The following is a 17072-nucleotide window of genomic DNA, read 5'->3' as shown; positions in this document are numbered from 1 at the left end:
CTTTGTGCCTCTTCCCCAGCCCAGCCTGACAGGTTTTACCCTCTTCTATGTAAAAGCAGGGTATGCCATTTTCACTTCTTCATTTCTCCCTTTGCATTATCAATTTTGAAAAAGCAACTTATACAGCCAATTATGGGCTAAACTGGGTAGAAAATACCCCTTTTTATTCCACAGGTCTGTAGAAAGGAGAAAACAAAAAAGCAAGGCAGCAACTGTAGGATAACACATCTGTGGATGGACAAACTTTAGAGTATCTGCTAACTCACACAGTGGAATTTTGTTTTACAACAAAAGCCCTTTTACTCTGTCTCTTGTTCATGCATTTAACACTTAGGTTGGTTTCACATTTAAGTAAAACTCCCAATCTCAGTACAGTTCTGTAGCAAATGAAATAGCTCACGTGTTAGTGCTCCCTCTTCCCACTTTAGTGTCATTGGCCATTTCACTGCAAACCCCCTTTAGGGACACAAACTGACCTGATGACCCCATCATCCCTGAGTGAAGACAGAATTATTCCTGTGCTATTGTGCAGTAGAGCAGAGACAGGTCAAGCAGCACAATTTGTTAAGAAAAACCCAAACACTTCCCCCCTCCCTTCACTTCTGTTATTTAGAAGACAGTCTACAGGTGTAGGCTTATCTTCGCTACAATCCACCAAAACATACTATAGAATGGGATTCTAACTTGGCATTCTGGGTGACAAGCTTATGAAAAGTAGACTGTACAAAAAAAACCATCACAAGTAAGTCAGTGTTTAAGGAATTTTTATTAAACCAAGAATTTTATAATCCAAATTATGTTTCTTTGCTCAGCTATCAATTCTCACTGTCAACTAAAACAGTGGTGATAATCTGAGCTTTTCCACAGTAAAGAATTACAAAATTAAAGAAAGGAATGCTTTAAATTTTTGTACTGTGCTGAAAATTCTTTTCCCCTGGGTTTATAAAACATTAATTTGTATTTTTTATTTTACTATTTTTTTTTAAATTTTAAATCAATAAGTAATCTAGGGCTAGCATTTGTTTTGCTAGCCCCGGCGTTGCTCTGTACGTAAGCTTCAAAGTTTCCTTTCCTTTTTTTATTTATTTTATATTTTGCAATGTTTTTCTCAATATTTAATAGTTTTTCCATGTTTAGATTTTTTTTTTCTTCGGTGAAGCGAAGTTCTAGATTGTAGTCCCGGATAGTTCTGCAAAGAAAAACAATGGTGTTATGTTTTAAAACAAATGCAGCACCTTGTATGTTTTCTGACTTGTTTACTACTACTGTACACCATGCAGCACTCTGGGCTTTCACTGAGTTTAAATGATATCAAAGTTCTTTAGAAACAGAATATCAGAAGGCCTCCCTCTTTTTAGGGACACAAAAATACTCAGAGGTCTGTGATCCATGTCAAGACAACACTGACTCTAGAACTGGAGAATCCCTCAGACAGCTCCACTTTAAGCACAGTGTTACCGTGATTGAGTGCACGTCACCTCTACTCTTGAGGCCGGCAGACTGAGGCTCATCAAATAACTACCCTAGCAGTATTTTCAATTTCCAGTTGCTAAAACAGAGTAATGGCCTCAAAGTATGGGTGCCTTAGTTTAGGAGAAACAACCTATTCAGCACTTATCTCTGTAGTGAAAGTGTCACTAGCAAAAAATAAGTATTGAAACAGAAATGTTAAAAATCATTACTCAAATTCTGCCTCTGAAAGGAAAATTACAGAAATTAAAATATCAAGAAAAAAGGAAAAATTTTATGTGATCAAATGTTACAGCTACAAATGCAGAAGGCACATTTGCAGGCAAAACCTAACTAGACAAAAGAGATAATAGATTCCTTTTTATCCTCAACTTCACACTTTTTCCCTGCCAAAATTAAGGTAAGACCATTTGCCGCTGTCATGCACAATTAAGATATCAGCCCCACAGAAGGCAATGAAGAAAAATCACTATTTTAACTGACATTAAATTCACCCAAATGTGAAGTCAAGACAATATGTAGTTTAGTTTTCACTTACTGTACAATTTTAGAATTTGGTAACTATATACAAACTACAGTGTAAACAAGCTCTTTAATTCCTAAGGAAAAAGGGGGTTGTTTCAAGCTTATTTCAATTCCACAAGTTGTTCTCAACAGTAGCATTTGGTAGAACTGCCTGTTTTTGCACACATGCCTAGAACTAATTCAAGATAAATGTGTTGTTAGAAACAATGACACGTCAGTAGTTTTTGCTAACCAACTGAGCACAGAAGTTTGTTTACCATAGCTGCTACTTCCTCTGGCTGCACATGACACAGAGCCTGGACACACGCTGCTTTCAAGGCCATGGACCAAAGACTTGCCCCAGTCAACCTATGGAACTACAGTGGCCAAACTTACCTATTAAACACTTGGAACCCCAGTGGGATTATTGACTGCCTTTTGAGCAGCCTCTTTAGCTTGGTGGGCTTGTAGTACGGCTACAGCTTCATCAACCTGTTATGTACAAATGAGAAATAAATGAAGGGAAGCTTAGCAGTTTATATTTAAGTTAATAATACAGTGGAAATCACACGTATAAACAATGCCTGCATTGTTGAAAAGATAAAGGAGAACATTACAATTCCAGTTCATCCATGTAAGTCAGTGTCACCCTCTGGAAGAGGATACTCTTGCCCTGAGCCACTGCTGCATTGCTGTTACTCCACTGTGCCAGCACGAACAGCTGTTAGATCAGCGTAGACTTAACCACCTACGGAAGCAGTACAAGGCAAAAGTCCACCTACCTTCGAACGAAGAGACTCGGGAGACTCGAGCATGTGGAGGAGTTCAGAGTTGTCAATCTCCAACAACATACCAGTGATCTTACCCGCCAGAGTAGGGTGCATGCTTTGAATAAGAGGGAATAGACGTTCACCTAGAGAGAAAAAACTTAAGTAGGGACAAATCCAGCTTATATTGAAGGGATAAGGGAAACCAACTTGTTCTACTGCTAAAACCATTTACTCTGCATGTTAAGATTGAAAAAGTGTACTTTTAACTGTCCTTTTGCTACAATACATAGAGAAAGGTATCATGCACATACCTAACATCTGCTTTTGTTCTTGTGGAGGGGCAGAAGCCAACATGGAAGCAGTCAAGGGTTCCTGACCTTGCACATGGACAGCAGGCTGCAAATTAATTTTAATAACATTTTAAAATTAAACCCTGGCTCATAATTAGGTGCAGCTTCAAACAGCCAATATTTCACAACTCAGCATACACAATGCCTACAGTGTCAGAAACATCAAAGAAATTAACAACTATGTCTATTTAATCAAATACTACTGGTTAGAGCTGAGTGATGATGCTGAGGAATATTAGAAACCGAGGAGCAAGCACAAGAATTTAGGCTAAGGTATGAGGGAACTGGAAAGTATGACGCAGCATGGGATTGTATCCTGTCCCAGGTGAACTTCAAATATACTTAACTCTCTAGTGCTTTTACTCTACTGCCATGATGCAGAGCCTGAATTTCCCTCCCATCACCCTCACCACCTTCCTTTGGAAAGAACATCAGTAAAAGCACAGAAAGAACATCAGTAAAAGCACAGAGCAGTTCCCCAGATCACATACCTGCTGCATAGCAACCTGTGGCTGCGTGTTGAGGTGCTGCTGAGGATTGCGAACACCCGCAGCGTATTTGTACTGTGGTACTGTGCGCACGGCAGGAGTGGCTGCAGTAGCTGCTGCTGCAGGACGTGGACCCATCGTTTGTGTTGATGTATTAGCTGAAAAAATAGTAACAATTCCAGATGTGAATAATTATTATTATAATTATTTTGCCCAACAAATCAACTTGAGCCAAACACCTAATTTAGGTATTGTGTTACAGATTCATCTTAGTAGTTTTATCAACTGTCACATCACTGGTCACATACAAAGGTTCAAACCTTGAAATTTACTGGATGCTACTTTCCAGTCACTTCATTCATGAACTGCCCTTTTTACATGCCATTGAAAAAAGATCCATGATAAAAAATCCACTTTTTTGAGTATTAATATAATTTCATTATAAACTAAAGGACATTTGATTTCCTGAACACATTACATCAGTCATTCTAAAAAAGATACTTTTAGAAAGTAGATGGCTGCCTGATACATTCTGGGAGAATTATGCCTTCGGAGAGGTTGTGGACTCTATCCCTGGAGATGTTAGAGACCAGCCTGGATAGGGCTCTGAGTACCCTGGTCTAGTGGAGGGTTCCCTGCCTCTGGCAGGGGGTTGAACTACATGAGCTTTAAGGGTCCTTCCAACCCAAACCATTCAATGAATACAGTCAATCCTGGTTCATTCAGTGATGTGCAGATTTTGCATTCATGATACTCTCTCACAACAATAAAATATGTATACGTGAAATATAACAAATTAAGACCTAGAATTGTATCATCTCAGTATTTCTATATGCAACCTATTATTACAATTGCTGCAACTATGTTTAGAAATGACAGAAGCCATCATCCAGTATTACTGAAGCACACACAAAAGTACTTCATCCTGAAGAGATGGGATCACAGCTGGAGTCTTTGCTGGGACAGCAGTTAAAGTAATTACTAGAAAATGGTATTACATTAGGAATATCACTTGTGATATTAAACTTAGCAATGTTTATTTTTTCAAGATCATGCTAAACCATCAAAATTGGAACAGAAGTCTAACACTTAAAGTTTGCATAAATCAAACTCACCAACACGCTGTGTTGACATGACTCGTGGAACTTGGGAAGAAGCTGGTCTCATGGTACTGAAAGGTGGTCTGGGTGCTGCTGGGCGGATAGCACCAGGCATGTTTTGGAATGCTATGGTTTAGAAAAAAGATACTGTTACATGCTGAAACACTGAGTGGTGACAACATGACAAACAGAAGACTGATACAGCAATGCCATGAAAATGTATTTGGAAGTACAAAGGTAAATGCTACAGAGTTTACAGCAATCTCTGGACAGAGGTAAAAAAGTGACTTACGATGAGGTCTGGCACCCTGAGCAGTCCAGCGAGGACTAGGTCTAGCAAGTTGAGCAAGCTGATTAGTAGGATAGTACGCAGCACGGTTCTGAGTCTGCCAAACACAACAACATCACTTAACTTTGTTGTCTGTGACGGGCATGCTGAACAGCCCAGCACACTCCCACCATGAGATTAAAATGCTGAAATCACTGACACATGCTAACAGTTACATTTACAGTTAAATCTAAGCAGACCTTATACGCAGTTACTCATCCCTACACTTACCTGAGGAATAGCTGCCATGAAGTATCCTGAAGGAGGTGCTGGCTGGTAGGGGTTGATTACAGGATTAGGTACTGCTCTTACACTTGCCATCCTCTGCATGTACTGGTTGGTGAGATGAGCTTGGCGCTCCTCTTTACGCTGGGCTAGAGCTACATATAATGGTTTAGTAGCCACAATTCTACCATTCATTTCTGTGACTGCTTTGGTGGCTTCTTCTGGTGACGAAAAGCACACAAATCCAAATCCTTTGCTGCGGCCACCTTCCATCATCACCTGTCAGCACAAAACTTAGTTTTAGAACTAAATGTTCTGTAATATACTTATTCAACTTGCATGAGTTTCTTGTTCCAGCTTATTAGAAGTGAGACCACAACTTAAAAATGAGTATTAGTGTGTAATTAACAGTTCACTGTCACCTGAATGGAGATTAAAATCTCATTGAAATAACAATGAGCACAATATTGACTGGAAAGACGTAACTTTTCTTACACTAGTCCTACTACTTAATTTATTTCAAGAAAGGACGATCATACTGTGTTTAACCTGACATGTACAATAATCAAGAAAGCTGACTTTCAAAAAACATGAACACAATCTATGAACTTTACCTTTGCACTAGTGATTGTACCAAATGGAGAGAACTCTTTTCGGAGACGCTCATCATCGATCCCATCATCAAGATTTTTCACGTAAAGGTTTACACCCTAAGAAAACAGGCAAGTTATTTTTAAAAGCAAGCGTTCTGTGTAAATCTCAAACTATCATATAATACAGTTAGCCCTCTTGATTTAAAACGGAACCTGGTATCTGGTGATCCTGTCCTGCTTCATTTGTTCAAACTTGCGCTTCAGCTCCGTCTGTCTTTCCACCTTTTTCTGAGCCCGGCCAACATAGATTTGTTTTCCATTGAGCTCTTTCCCGTTCATCTCATCTACAGCCTTCATTAACAAACAACAAGTTAGCAGTGCTCCAGCATTTTTCAGACACACAAAAAAAATGCATTTCAAATATAAAAACATAAGAATCCTATCTACATAAGGATTCTAGAAAAAGAATCCATCTTAAAATACCACTAATTGAAACAAAATACCCCAAGACTTCCCCACTTGTGGTAACATGGAAACTGCTTTCCAGTATGCCTGTCTTGAAGACAAGTCACAAGGGATACAAACCACTTTTTTTATATATGAAGCTGGAGAAAAAAATCCCAAGTTGCAAGAACTATTTCTCCAGCCTTATCTTACTAATGGCAGAGAAAAAATAAGCAAATAAAGTTGAAAGGCTTTAATCCACCTAGTCCCATCTTTAAAAGTAACACCTGAAACCATAGTACCTATCAGATCTTTCTATACTAGAGTGTCAAGCTACAGATGACATACAGAGCTTTTTTGTCACTTTTAGTCTTTCATTAATGAAATACTTAAAAGTATGAAAATGTGAACTTTTTCCCTTCATACTGCTTTGAGTTACAACTCTTCAGATGTAAAAACTCTAGCACATACTCAATTAATTTAAAACCAGAAGTCACCAGTTTATTGTATATGTTTAGGATTCAAGCCATTAGACATTTTTACAGAGATACTGGAATTTTATGTTATTTAAAACACCAAACATGTCCTTCTGACTACAGTAAAGAAACTATTCATCAATTAATGTATACAAGCCTGAAAAATGTTGATGTTAAGTGACAGGATTTGTTCTAATCTCCTGCTTGTTCACTTGCAGTACCAACAAAACACCAAAATGCTTTTCGAAAAGCAAACTTTGTTGCCATGATTTGTTCAGTACTGCATTTTTTCCTGATGTTATGGCCCTACTGTCACAGTAAACTGACATATCAAAGCAACCCGTTGACAAAGAATTAAGTTATACAGCATACTGGCATGTTATAGACGTATATATGAATAAAAAGGACCCTTTTTCCAAAGTTACCCCTTGGAGTAAAAGCAACATCACCGGGCTCTACAACTATTTTCTCACAGTTATACCAAACATGCTTTATAAAACTAACAGTTTTCCTGCTGACTTTGCAGAGCTACAGTTTGAAAACACAATTCTTTCTGCCTTGCACAAACATTTTGTGCAACCAAATTGGATCCAGTGATTCAGAGATGTAGTAATTTGCTATGCTGTATATTGCTCAGCATGTGAAAGTCCAAGTATCATTAAGAACTTTAAGCCGAACTACAACAGGTTTTTAAAGTATTCAAGATTCCCCATTTCTACACTTGTTCCAGCTGTATCAGAGTATCTTGACTTAATAGGCTTCTCAGACCAACTGACATTTGCTCATAGGAAAACATTCTAAATGACAGAAACTGTGCTAAGTAATTTAGGAGTGAGTATCTCTTTTTGCAGTGGCCTTGACCAATTAAAAAAACTTAATCATTCAATGAAACATATTATTTGGGTCTCAGTTACAGGATTCCTAAAATTAAGTCCAAAAGCTTACTTTCTGGGCATCTTCGTGTCTTTCAAAACTAACGAAGCCAAAGCCTTTGGATTTTCCACTCTCATCAGTCATAACTTTTACACTTAAAGCAGGACCTAAAAAGAGAATAAAATACTTATGCTTCATACACAGTGCATTCTTGTCACCTTTTGAACAGCTTTAGAAGATAATATTTAAAAGACTCCTGCACCAATAATAGTATCAAGTGAATGTCACCCATTAATATGAAATTACTAATTTGCTCTGATGAACTTCAGCCATTATGGCTGAAGTCCGGCATGCTGAATTTCTTTTCTACTGTATTTTCAACCAAAATTCCCCTTCAAAGTGAAAGAAAATTTCACCACAAAATAAATTCATTTGTTTTGTCATTAAAAATTATGACACTTGAAAAGTATTAGTGTTTCCATCCTTTGAAGTGGGTACTGAAAAAGCCAGAGGAAGGCCTTGTAATTAGGTATACATTTCACTATTTATCCTGGTGAAAAAGTCCATCCTGGTTCAGCAATTTCATAACCTCTGAAAAATTGCAGTTCACGGACTCAATTGGAAGTAGCCAATTTAGCTGTAGCAGCTAAATTTGCTAGTGTTTCAACCACAGATACTTGAAGTGCAGAAAAGAATTTCCTGTACACGCTGTTTAAGGCTGCTACAGGGTATCTCTCATACAAGACTTTCCCTTGCTTTACACAATATCCACTGGAGAACAGCAAAAGCATACAGGGAAGGAGAAAAAAAAAGAAAAAGTGAGATTGAAAATAAAATGTGGGGAACCTGTAATGGCATTAAGAGATTTTCCATTTCCTATTTTGATGGTAACACATCATCTACATTACTACATCCACCATCATTTTGCTCTGTGCGTTAACTGTGCGTTTTGCCCCGTGTGTGTGAGGATCAAGGCAGAATCTCATAGCTTGGTGCTGGAATAGTTCCTTATAATTTTGTATTATGTCAACCATCACAATGCAACTGAATAACAGAGGTAAGTCTGCAGGTCAATGAAAGCAATAGTAAATTCATTTGTCACACAGCCTGTAGGTGCATTTATAAAATTAATCTGTACTAAACCAGAGAACACTTCTATTTACAACTTTAAAAAATTGTAAAAGGCATAGACACACGATCTTGAGATTACTGAAAACAGTCCTGATAGCAGGATTAAATACGAAATTGTGTGCATTTAAAATTCAGATATTACTGCACTTTTGGGTCTGAAACTAGAATTCTGTACCAATTTTTCAGTAACTTTTATTACGTTTTTACAACAACATCAGCCCTGTTTCCTTGTATTTCAAGGAACTGTACAGATAGGAGACATGTAGTAAATTGAAGTTCACTTGTGTTTATATAAACATTAAGACATTACCAAACTTGCCAAAGAGTTCCTTAAGTCTCTCATCATCCATGTCTTCTCCAAAATTTTTGATGTAAACATTGGTGAATTCTTTTGCTCTGGCTCCAAGCTCTGCCTCACGTTCCTTGCGAGATTTAAACCTTCCAACAAATCTAGTTGCAGGAAGAACAGAGTAATACAGATTAAAGCAAGTGTGTCTCAAGGTTTAAAAATTTACTTTAATCCTCCGGCATTGTATTTTATTCTTAATCAGTCTTGTTCACTTATAGGTAGGAAATTCTTGAGATAAAATATTTATGATAAAACTCAATCTGAAAAACAATTCCATTGTCCTTTGTTACATTAGAGTGTTTATCCCATGAAAATACAAGTTACAAGGCATGAAAATACTTCCAAGCCATTGGTGAGATTGTTCACTTTTATAAAACAGCCTCTGAGAACAGGAGCTTGACAATGGAAAGAGTACTAAGTAAAGAGGCTAAACAGAAATTCTAGGTAACAGCTCAATCCCTCTGCCATACTAAAAATATGGTAGCCTTAAAGCAGTTACTGCTCTGTTTTTGAGCAAGGGATATTTAACTAACTGTCCTCACTCCGCAGCACACCTTTCCAGCCTGCATCCATGACTATTTTTAGGCATAGTGAAGTAAATAGTTCAACTCGCTCTTGAGTCAAATACCATTGCAAATTGGCTGGAAACACCAATGGTTAGTTCATACTGGCAGGAAAGAGCAGAACCTGAACACAACATTCTGCAGCCCTACCAGACTGTACATGGCTGACACAGATTTCTGACTGTAGCAGATTCCTACTTTCAATTTTATTGTAGTCTCTAACTTTAAAGTCACAAATTTGGCAAATGCAATACAGGTGCATCCAGTACCTCAGTAATTTTTAAACTTTGATTATTTCACCTTATTTATAGCAATCAAGTACAGTAAGAATGGGAATGCAATGTGTTCTGCAGATTTAGATAGTGAGTGAAGTGTTTGAGTTGATTTCTAAAAGACTAGCCTGAATAGAAATTCAAAGCAAAATTAACTCTCACAATATAAAACATATTTACCCCTGTGCTGTTATAAATGCATACTAACCATGTTTATTAATTTAAGGCTGTATAACAATGGACACTGAATAAAAACATCCACAATATATCAGTCAAGAACAGAAGAACCAGGAAAACTGGAGTTTCAAAATATGTGTTTTCCCTATATGTGTCTTACCTATCCATCTCTACATGTAAAAATAATCCATGATGGTAATCTGATGCTGATTTCTGTCATCATTTTTCCAAACCCTCCTAAGTATTTAAAGAACTGTTCTTTTGCAATTATACCAAACACCGTAACGATTCCTTAGGCATAGCTGTGAGGCACACTCACTCCAGCTTAAATATTATTTTAGAAGTTGCCAAATAACATTTTTTTTTCCTACAATGTCGAACAGTGATAATGTTTAAAACAGTACACTTCTCTAAGTTTTATTTTCTACTCCCTAGATATACCTATTAACAGACATTCATACAAAAATATTAGACTAATCTGACACTCTTTAGTGCCAAGTAACTCTCAGCTAACTCCAAAATACGGATAACACACTTATCTCATAACTCTTATAAAGGAAGTACTATTCAGAATACTCAATGGATTGTATTTAATCTCAAACCAATAAGATCAGAAAACCAGGAAGATCCCAAATCCTTATTACAATATTGGCTTGTGAGACAATTAATGAAATTACTTTTTCCTCTGGAGTCCATTATTTGTCTTTTTGAACTCAGGCTGCCTCTAGAATAGGCAGGTGATAAAATTCTTAAAATCCCTAACACTAAAACTCTACAACTTAAAATTAGAAAAATTTAGAACAACCCTCCTTTCCTAGGTAAACTTTTAAATCTTTGTCTGCCATAAAATGAATTTCAGTTTGCTGATCCCTAAATACTTATTTATGTACTTACACTTTGCGGTCATTAAGCAGCATACCATTCATTTTTTCAATAGCTCTTTCTGCAGCTTCTTGTGTCTCAAAATGTACAAATCCATAACCCTTGGATCCATTTTCATCACACACCACCTATTAATGAAAAACCTTGCTGTAATACTCATGGAATGCTTCCAGCATAAATTGAAGAGTTTGTGAGTCAATACCTTTTATTTTCCACTAACCTTACAAGACAGGATGTTCCCAAAAGCAGAAAATGTGTCATACAAAGCTTTGTTATCAATTGATTTGTCCAAATTTTTGATGAAGATGTTTCCTACACCACTTTTGCGTAGAGATGGATCGCGCTGAGACCACATGATGCGCACTGGTTTGCCTTTAATGACATCAAAGTTCATGGTGTCCAAAGCTCGTTCAGCTGGAAAAACATTATGGAATTAGTAGAAAACTCTAGTTATCTTAATAAGCACACAAATACCAGCTGAAGTACAATTCTTAGTAACATTTTTACTATTTCAAGTCCAGCACCATCACCAAGCTGCAAACCCAAGCCTCCAGTGTACTCTTGTTGTATGCAAGGAAGAACTAGAAAAAACTCATCAGCAAAAGCTGCACTTCGGAAGGAGCACAAACCAGCTGAGAAAGCTGCAAAAAATCTCATCAACCCGTAAGACTAAATCTATGAAAAGATGGTAAGGTGACAGGAGAAAACGCAGCAAGTGGCAGCTGTTATGAAGTTTTAGCATTTGTGAAAATCAGCTGGCTTCTCCTATATCACACAGATGTATATTGTGTCAACAAGAATACTTTTAGGGGTACTGCTTGTGTCTATACGAGACCTTTTGCAAATGTTAACATAAGAACACCTACAATGTCAGTACCCATAAACTGACAAAATTTCTTTTCTAGGTGGATGTTCAAGCCTCACTCAGGCAGCTATTCCACACAACTTCCTCAGTGACCAAAAAGATCTGTGATGAAATTCTGGGCCATAGACAGTTTAAAGGGATTCAAAACTAGCACTTACTTGGTTTAGTAATTCAGAGAATCTGAAATGATACATATATTCTAAAAGCTCACAATGAAATACATATGAGCTCAATGAAAGAGCAAACATTAAAAGAGCAAACTAGGGTAATGTAAACCAGGTTTTGTTACTCCAATGGAGTAGTTTTTCCAGTAGAACTCCATAACTAACTTTTCAAATCCTGTATGTAAAATCTCTTGTGTATTTAGATGAGGAAGTATCAAGACTTGCTCAGTTTTCACATGACTCTTCAAAGCCACAAGATATGTTTGTGATCTTATAACTCAACTGTTGTATTTAAGCATAAAAGAGCAATAGTTCTCAAGTATAGCAGCTCCTTTTCATCCCTGTTCCTGTAAGTCTGGAAGAACACTGAAAAAAGTTCCACTAAATACCTGAAGTCACACCCCTGGGTGCTAGCTCACTTCACTGTAATTTGCAAGTATCAGAACAGTATGACCTTAACAAGACTGAAATCAGCTTAGATCACTAGTTTTTTAAACAGCAACAGTGTTAGTTAAAATTTTTTTGGGGGAGGACCAAGGGCCAATCCCATTGTGAAAACCTCTATTTAATGTTTTTATTTTTTAAGTGCTGCTTTTGTCTTGAGCTATATTGTTGCATGTCATGGCCAAAGACAATTTGCAGTGAACCTGGGATTCTGCTGATATACCATGTTTTATATCCTTTCTTGTGACATTTTCAAATTAGAAATAAATTTGAAGATTATATTCTCTGAAAGACATCTGTAGGCATTAAAGAGATGGACATCTAACATTTTCAGGGGAAAAAAGATTATTGATACTATTACCATATTCACTTGACAGTAGCGACTCAGCAAGTTACTTAAACTGAAGCCACAAAAATTACATGCCAGTCTTCTATGTAAGTTAATAAGGCTTTCAAAAACTTTAATATAAATTAAGCAGGAGAGAAAAGGCAACCTAGGTAGTGCTAAAGAGAAAAAAAAAAACAATTGGAAAGCTCTATACTACAAAAGTGGGGGGGAGAAGATAAAAAAAAAAAAGGAAAAAATAATAAAAACCTGTGGATATCAGACTAGCCACAGTAGAAACTTTAAGACTTCACTACTGCCCTGGAAGTCATTAGAATCATTACTGCCAGCACCAATAGATGTGCCAGCAACAAACAGTTCATTATTTCCAGAAGTAGTAACAGGGCTTCCTTTACTAGAAAAGAGGCTTTTCTAATTCATGCTAATTGCTTCTAGAATAATCCTGACACTCCTCAAAAATGTGTGTTCCTAAACACATTTCCCAACCATCTGACTGAAAGTGGGTCCATGGGTCCTTTGCAAACATTACCACTCTTAACAAATTGTGAGAGCCTGTGTCTTAGACAAGCACCATTTCCTCCACGAGAACAGCATGGAAACTTCAGCAGCTCTCCTTGTCTCTCCTTTTGAGCAGAAGTACAAGAAATTTAAGTTTTTCTGCCTAATCAACATCACATTGTAATTCCACGGTAGATTTTTAAAACATTAATAAACTTCATCTACAACCAGGTACAAGCTACACACATTACAATTCCCAACGAGTGAAACTGGCTCACTTTCATTATATTTCAGTCATAAAAGGCTGTGCCGGTTGCAGGAGGCAGCCCCATTCAGCAGCGAACTTGTTACCAATGGACACACCTACCCAGGCTGTACTTCTGCTGATTCTGCTGGAGCTCTCATTGAATGACTCACCAGCTCCCATTTTAGTCGAGAGTAACTGGACAGTCCACTTAACCAATTTCAAAATCACTCAGAATATACACTTAATGCCAACCTGTGTTAAAGGTAAACAGCAATAGCTATGAAATAAAAAACCTCTGGAAACATTACTATTCTAAAAATCCAAACGATTCTGATGCCGTTTCAGATTACTCAAGAGTATTTCTAGTTTAGTGATTAAACAAGATTGCTCGAGCTTTACTCCAGACTATGACTCAAATTCAGAAAAGTCACAACTCTGAAATGTGTGCATACCTCACACATGTGTCATCAGGCCTAATTAGTTTTTAGAAGGGCTTTTCGATCCCTCGTTTACAGACAGCTGGTGATGTCAAGCACACCTTCAAAACTATTTTTCAAAACCCAAGGTAATTGTTACTAGCTGTTTAATAGGCATAGACTGAGATGAAGCTAAAAATTTGGCTAGACCAATAAAAGGTATCTAGTTTGGAATCAAAATAAAACTAGGATGACATTAAGAATAACCATTCATCCTCAAAACTCCTATTTCAAGGTTTCTGTAAAGGGATGTGATGACCTATAAAACACCCCCAGCAAATGCTTTCTAGATATTTGCCAAGAATAGGAAAATTACAAAAATCTTGAAAAAGTATAATTGTGCAACACCACTGAAGTGTATTTTAAACAACTACTTCCAGATATGTGCCAGATGCAGGTTTGATAAGAAATACTTTTAGCTGAACTGGACTAGTTATGGACTAAAACGTGTGTCTCCCAAAGCCTGAAAAATACAGCATTTGGAGTAACAGCACCCAAGAGGCATATTCAAAAACTGAATTAAGCACTGCTCACGTGAAAAAGCGCTATTTGTTCCCACATTTAACGAATTACAAAACAAGCCACAAAATGCACTGATTGCTTAACTAATGACAATGATAAAGTCAGCCCTTATGGAACTCTGTCAATACTAAGGAGACGCAGTATTTGAATCACCTTCACCTTATGCCCTGACATTACTATACTACAGTACTGACCTGTGCTAACCCCTTATTTTTTTGAAAACAAAGTATGTCAAAACAAGCATTCAAATCATCTCATCCTAAAGAATGGCTGAATAAATCAAAAGCTCTCTGAACTGAGAGAGCTGATAACAGGTGGAGTATCTGTCTTCTCAAGATTAGACAGTAACTTCTACTACTTATATACAGATACCATCGGTACACCAAAGTCTGATGTGATAATGGCTGTATGCTAAAGCTAATTCTGAAAGCCAGTTAAATCTAATTGCTTGAAAAGTTTGTAATTTAAGTATCTCACTTTCATATGCTTGAAAATAAAATCATCATAATAGAAAACTGCTTACTTAACTCTACTTGAAATCACGTTATCTTCTAGCTGGGCAATTACTTCTTTTCTTTTAACTGGACTCCACAAAACTTAGAAGCAGTCGCATTCAGTTCCTTTAATGAAACACCCTCCAAATAGATCACACTGTGTTTCCCAATATGACCAGCACTACAGAGAAAGTTTCTTTACCGATATAACTTTAGAGAAGCAACAAGACTTCGTGAAAACACAAGTTTCATAAAAACGCGACTTGGGAAAAACGATGTCAGAGAATTTACGGCGAAGAGACACGAATGAGAACACAGCTAGGGCTCCAGCTACATGAGGAAGAAGCACAAGGAGGCCCGAGTAGTTTCATGCCCTCCCTGCACGTGACGGACCTGCCATGGTGTTTTAACAAACGCTTCGGCCTGGACGCCTGTGAAACTACCCAGCCACACCGGTGCGTCCTACTTCCTTCTCCCGGCCTCTTAACCACGCACTCACACACACCCAGCTCCTGCGCGGTTATTAAAAGGTGCTAATGACTGCGATGTTTTCCTCACGCTACCCTTCATCTCGGTCGGACGTGAAGAGCCGCGCGCACACTCATCCTCGATCCCCTCCCCGGGAGCCGGGGCAGCCCCGCCGGGCCCCCGGGCGCTCTCCAGCCCATGGCCGGGGCCCTGCGGCCGCTCTCGGTCCGCGGAAGCGCCTCCCCCCTGCTTCTTCGGGCGCCACGAGGCGCGGGCGGCCCGGGCCGCGTGCGAGCGGCGGCCTCGCCGCCAACTTCCCCCCGCTCCCCGCCTGGTCCGCCCCGTCCCGGGCGGCAAAATGGATGCGGGGCGGCGGCCGGGGCGGGGGGCAGGGGACAAACATGGCTCCGCCGGCGCCCGCGGCCCGGCACTCACCGTCGGCGGGTTGCTGGAAGTTGACATAGGCGTATCCGAGCGAGCGGCGGGTGATCATGTCCCTGCAGACGCGGATGGAGAGGATGGGCCCGGCGGGGCTGAACTTCTCGTAGAGCATGGCCTCGGTCACGTCGGGGTGCAGGTCCCCCACGTAGAGCGAGGCCATGGGGTAGCTGGGGGCGCTGGGGTTCATCCTGCCGCCGTCTCCCGGCGCGGGGGGGGCGCTGACGAGGCGGAGGCCGCGGCGTTCGGTGCGAGCGGGGCCGGCGGAGACGGCGCGGGGCCGCTCGGACTCAACGGCTGCGGTGGGTGCGGCGGATGGGCGGGCGGGGGTCGGGTCGCTCCGTGCGGGCCGGGTGGAGCTGGTGGCGGCGGGTGCTGCGCTCGGCAGGGTCGGGCTCGCTGTGTGTCTCCTCTCGGCTGCGCCGGGTCCGGGGGACTTCGCTTCACCGGGTTATTTTATATCAAACCGGCCGTTTGCAGAAAGGTTGTCGGGAAGGTTGGATGAGGAAAGAGGATTATTTTTTTTAAAAGGTTTTTTAAGATTTTTGGATTTTTTTTGGCTTTTTTAGGTATTTTTTTAGTAATAAATGGTGCTGCGGGGCCGGGCCGGCGTGTCCGGATGGTCCGGAGCACACGCACTGCGCACACAGCTCCGACGGCGGCCGGGGGACAAGGGGGCGGCCGCCGCCCCGGCCGCGCTCTATATATACCCGCCCCGCCCCCCCGCCCCCGCCGCGCCGCGCGCCACGCACGGCGCCGCGCGCACCGCGCACGCGCACCTGCGGGCGGGGGGGGGGGGACGCGCGGCAGGCCGCGCGGGGCGGCGGGTCCAACGCATGCGCGAGGGAGGGGCGGGGCGGGGGGGCGGCCGCGCGGGGACTGCGCCTGCGCCCGCCCGGCGTCACGAAGGGCGGTGCGAGTGTGGGGGCAGCTCGGCGGCAGGGCGCACGCGCGGGAGGGCGCGCACATGTGCGCGGTTGGGGAGGGCGGGGGGGGTGAAAGGGCGCGTGCGCGCCGAGCGGACCAACGACTGGCGCGGGGCGGGGCGTTAGCGGCTCCCTCGCGAGCTCCGCGCGCCCCACCCGCCGCTGGCCGCTGGGAGGTCGCGCGCTCGG

At 40.5% G+C, this 17072-nt stretch overlaps 1 protein-coding gene across 1 annotated transcript; it reads right to left on the bottom strand.

Moving 5' to 3' along the window:
- Positions 1–747: 747 nt before the first annotated feature.
- Positions 748–16646, bottom strand: PABPC1 (poly(A) binding protein cytoplasmic 1). Its single transcript, XM_005516985.3, has 15 exons — positions 15955–16646; positions 11216–11409; positions 11008–11123; positions 9063–9202; positions 7694–7788; positions 6042–6179; positions 5850–5945; positions 5242–5514; positions 4975–5068; positions 4698–4808; positions 3586–3740; positions 3056–3140; positions 2757–2887; positions 2371–2466; positions 748–1189 (listed from the first exon to the last, which is right to left on the bottom strand). The coding sequence occupies exons 1-14, from the start codon at positions 16145–16147 to the stop codon at positions 2374–2376; spliced, it is 1914 nt and encodes a 637-aa protein (XP_005517042.1). The 5' UTR covers positions 16148–16646; the 3' UTR covers positions 748–1189; positions 2371–2373.
- Positions 16647–17072: the final 426 nt, after the last annotated feature.

The sequence above is a fragment of the Pseudopodoces humilis genome, chromosome 1 (assembly GCF_049639895.1).
Source record: "Pseudopodoces humilis isolate 2021_Gansu_Grassland_sample_001 chromosome 1, ASM4963989v1, whole genome shotgun sequence".
In the NCBI taxonomy this organism is placed as follows: Eukaryota; Metazoa; Chordata; class Aves; order Passeriformes; family Paridae; genus Pseudopodoces; species Pseudopodoces humilis.
The sequence above is the reverse complement of the archived record's forward strand: the minus strand, read 5'-3'. Positions and strand labels throughout refer to the sequence as shown.

Excerpts from the sequence above, each read along its gene's own strand:
- PABPC1 (XM_005516985.3), bottom strand. The coding sequence starts at position 16,147 with ATGAACCCCAGCGCCCCCAGCTACCCCATGGCCTCGCTCTACGTGGGG. Across the intron at positions 3,741-4,697 it reads CATGTCAACACAGCGTGTTG|CTAATACATCAACACAAACG; the intron begins GTGAGTTTGATT and ends CTATTTTTTCAG. Across the intron at positions 2,467-2,756 it reads CCGAGTCTCTTCGTTCGAAG|GTTGATGAAGCTGTAGCCGT; the intron begins GTAGGTGGACTT and ends TGTACATAACAG.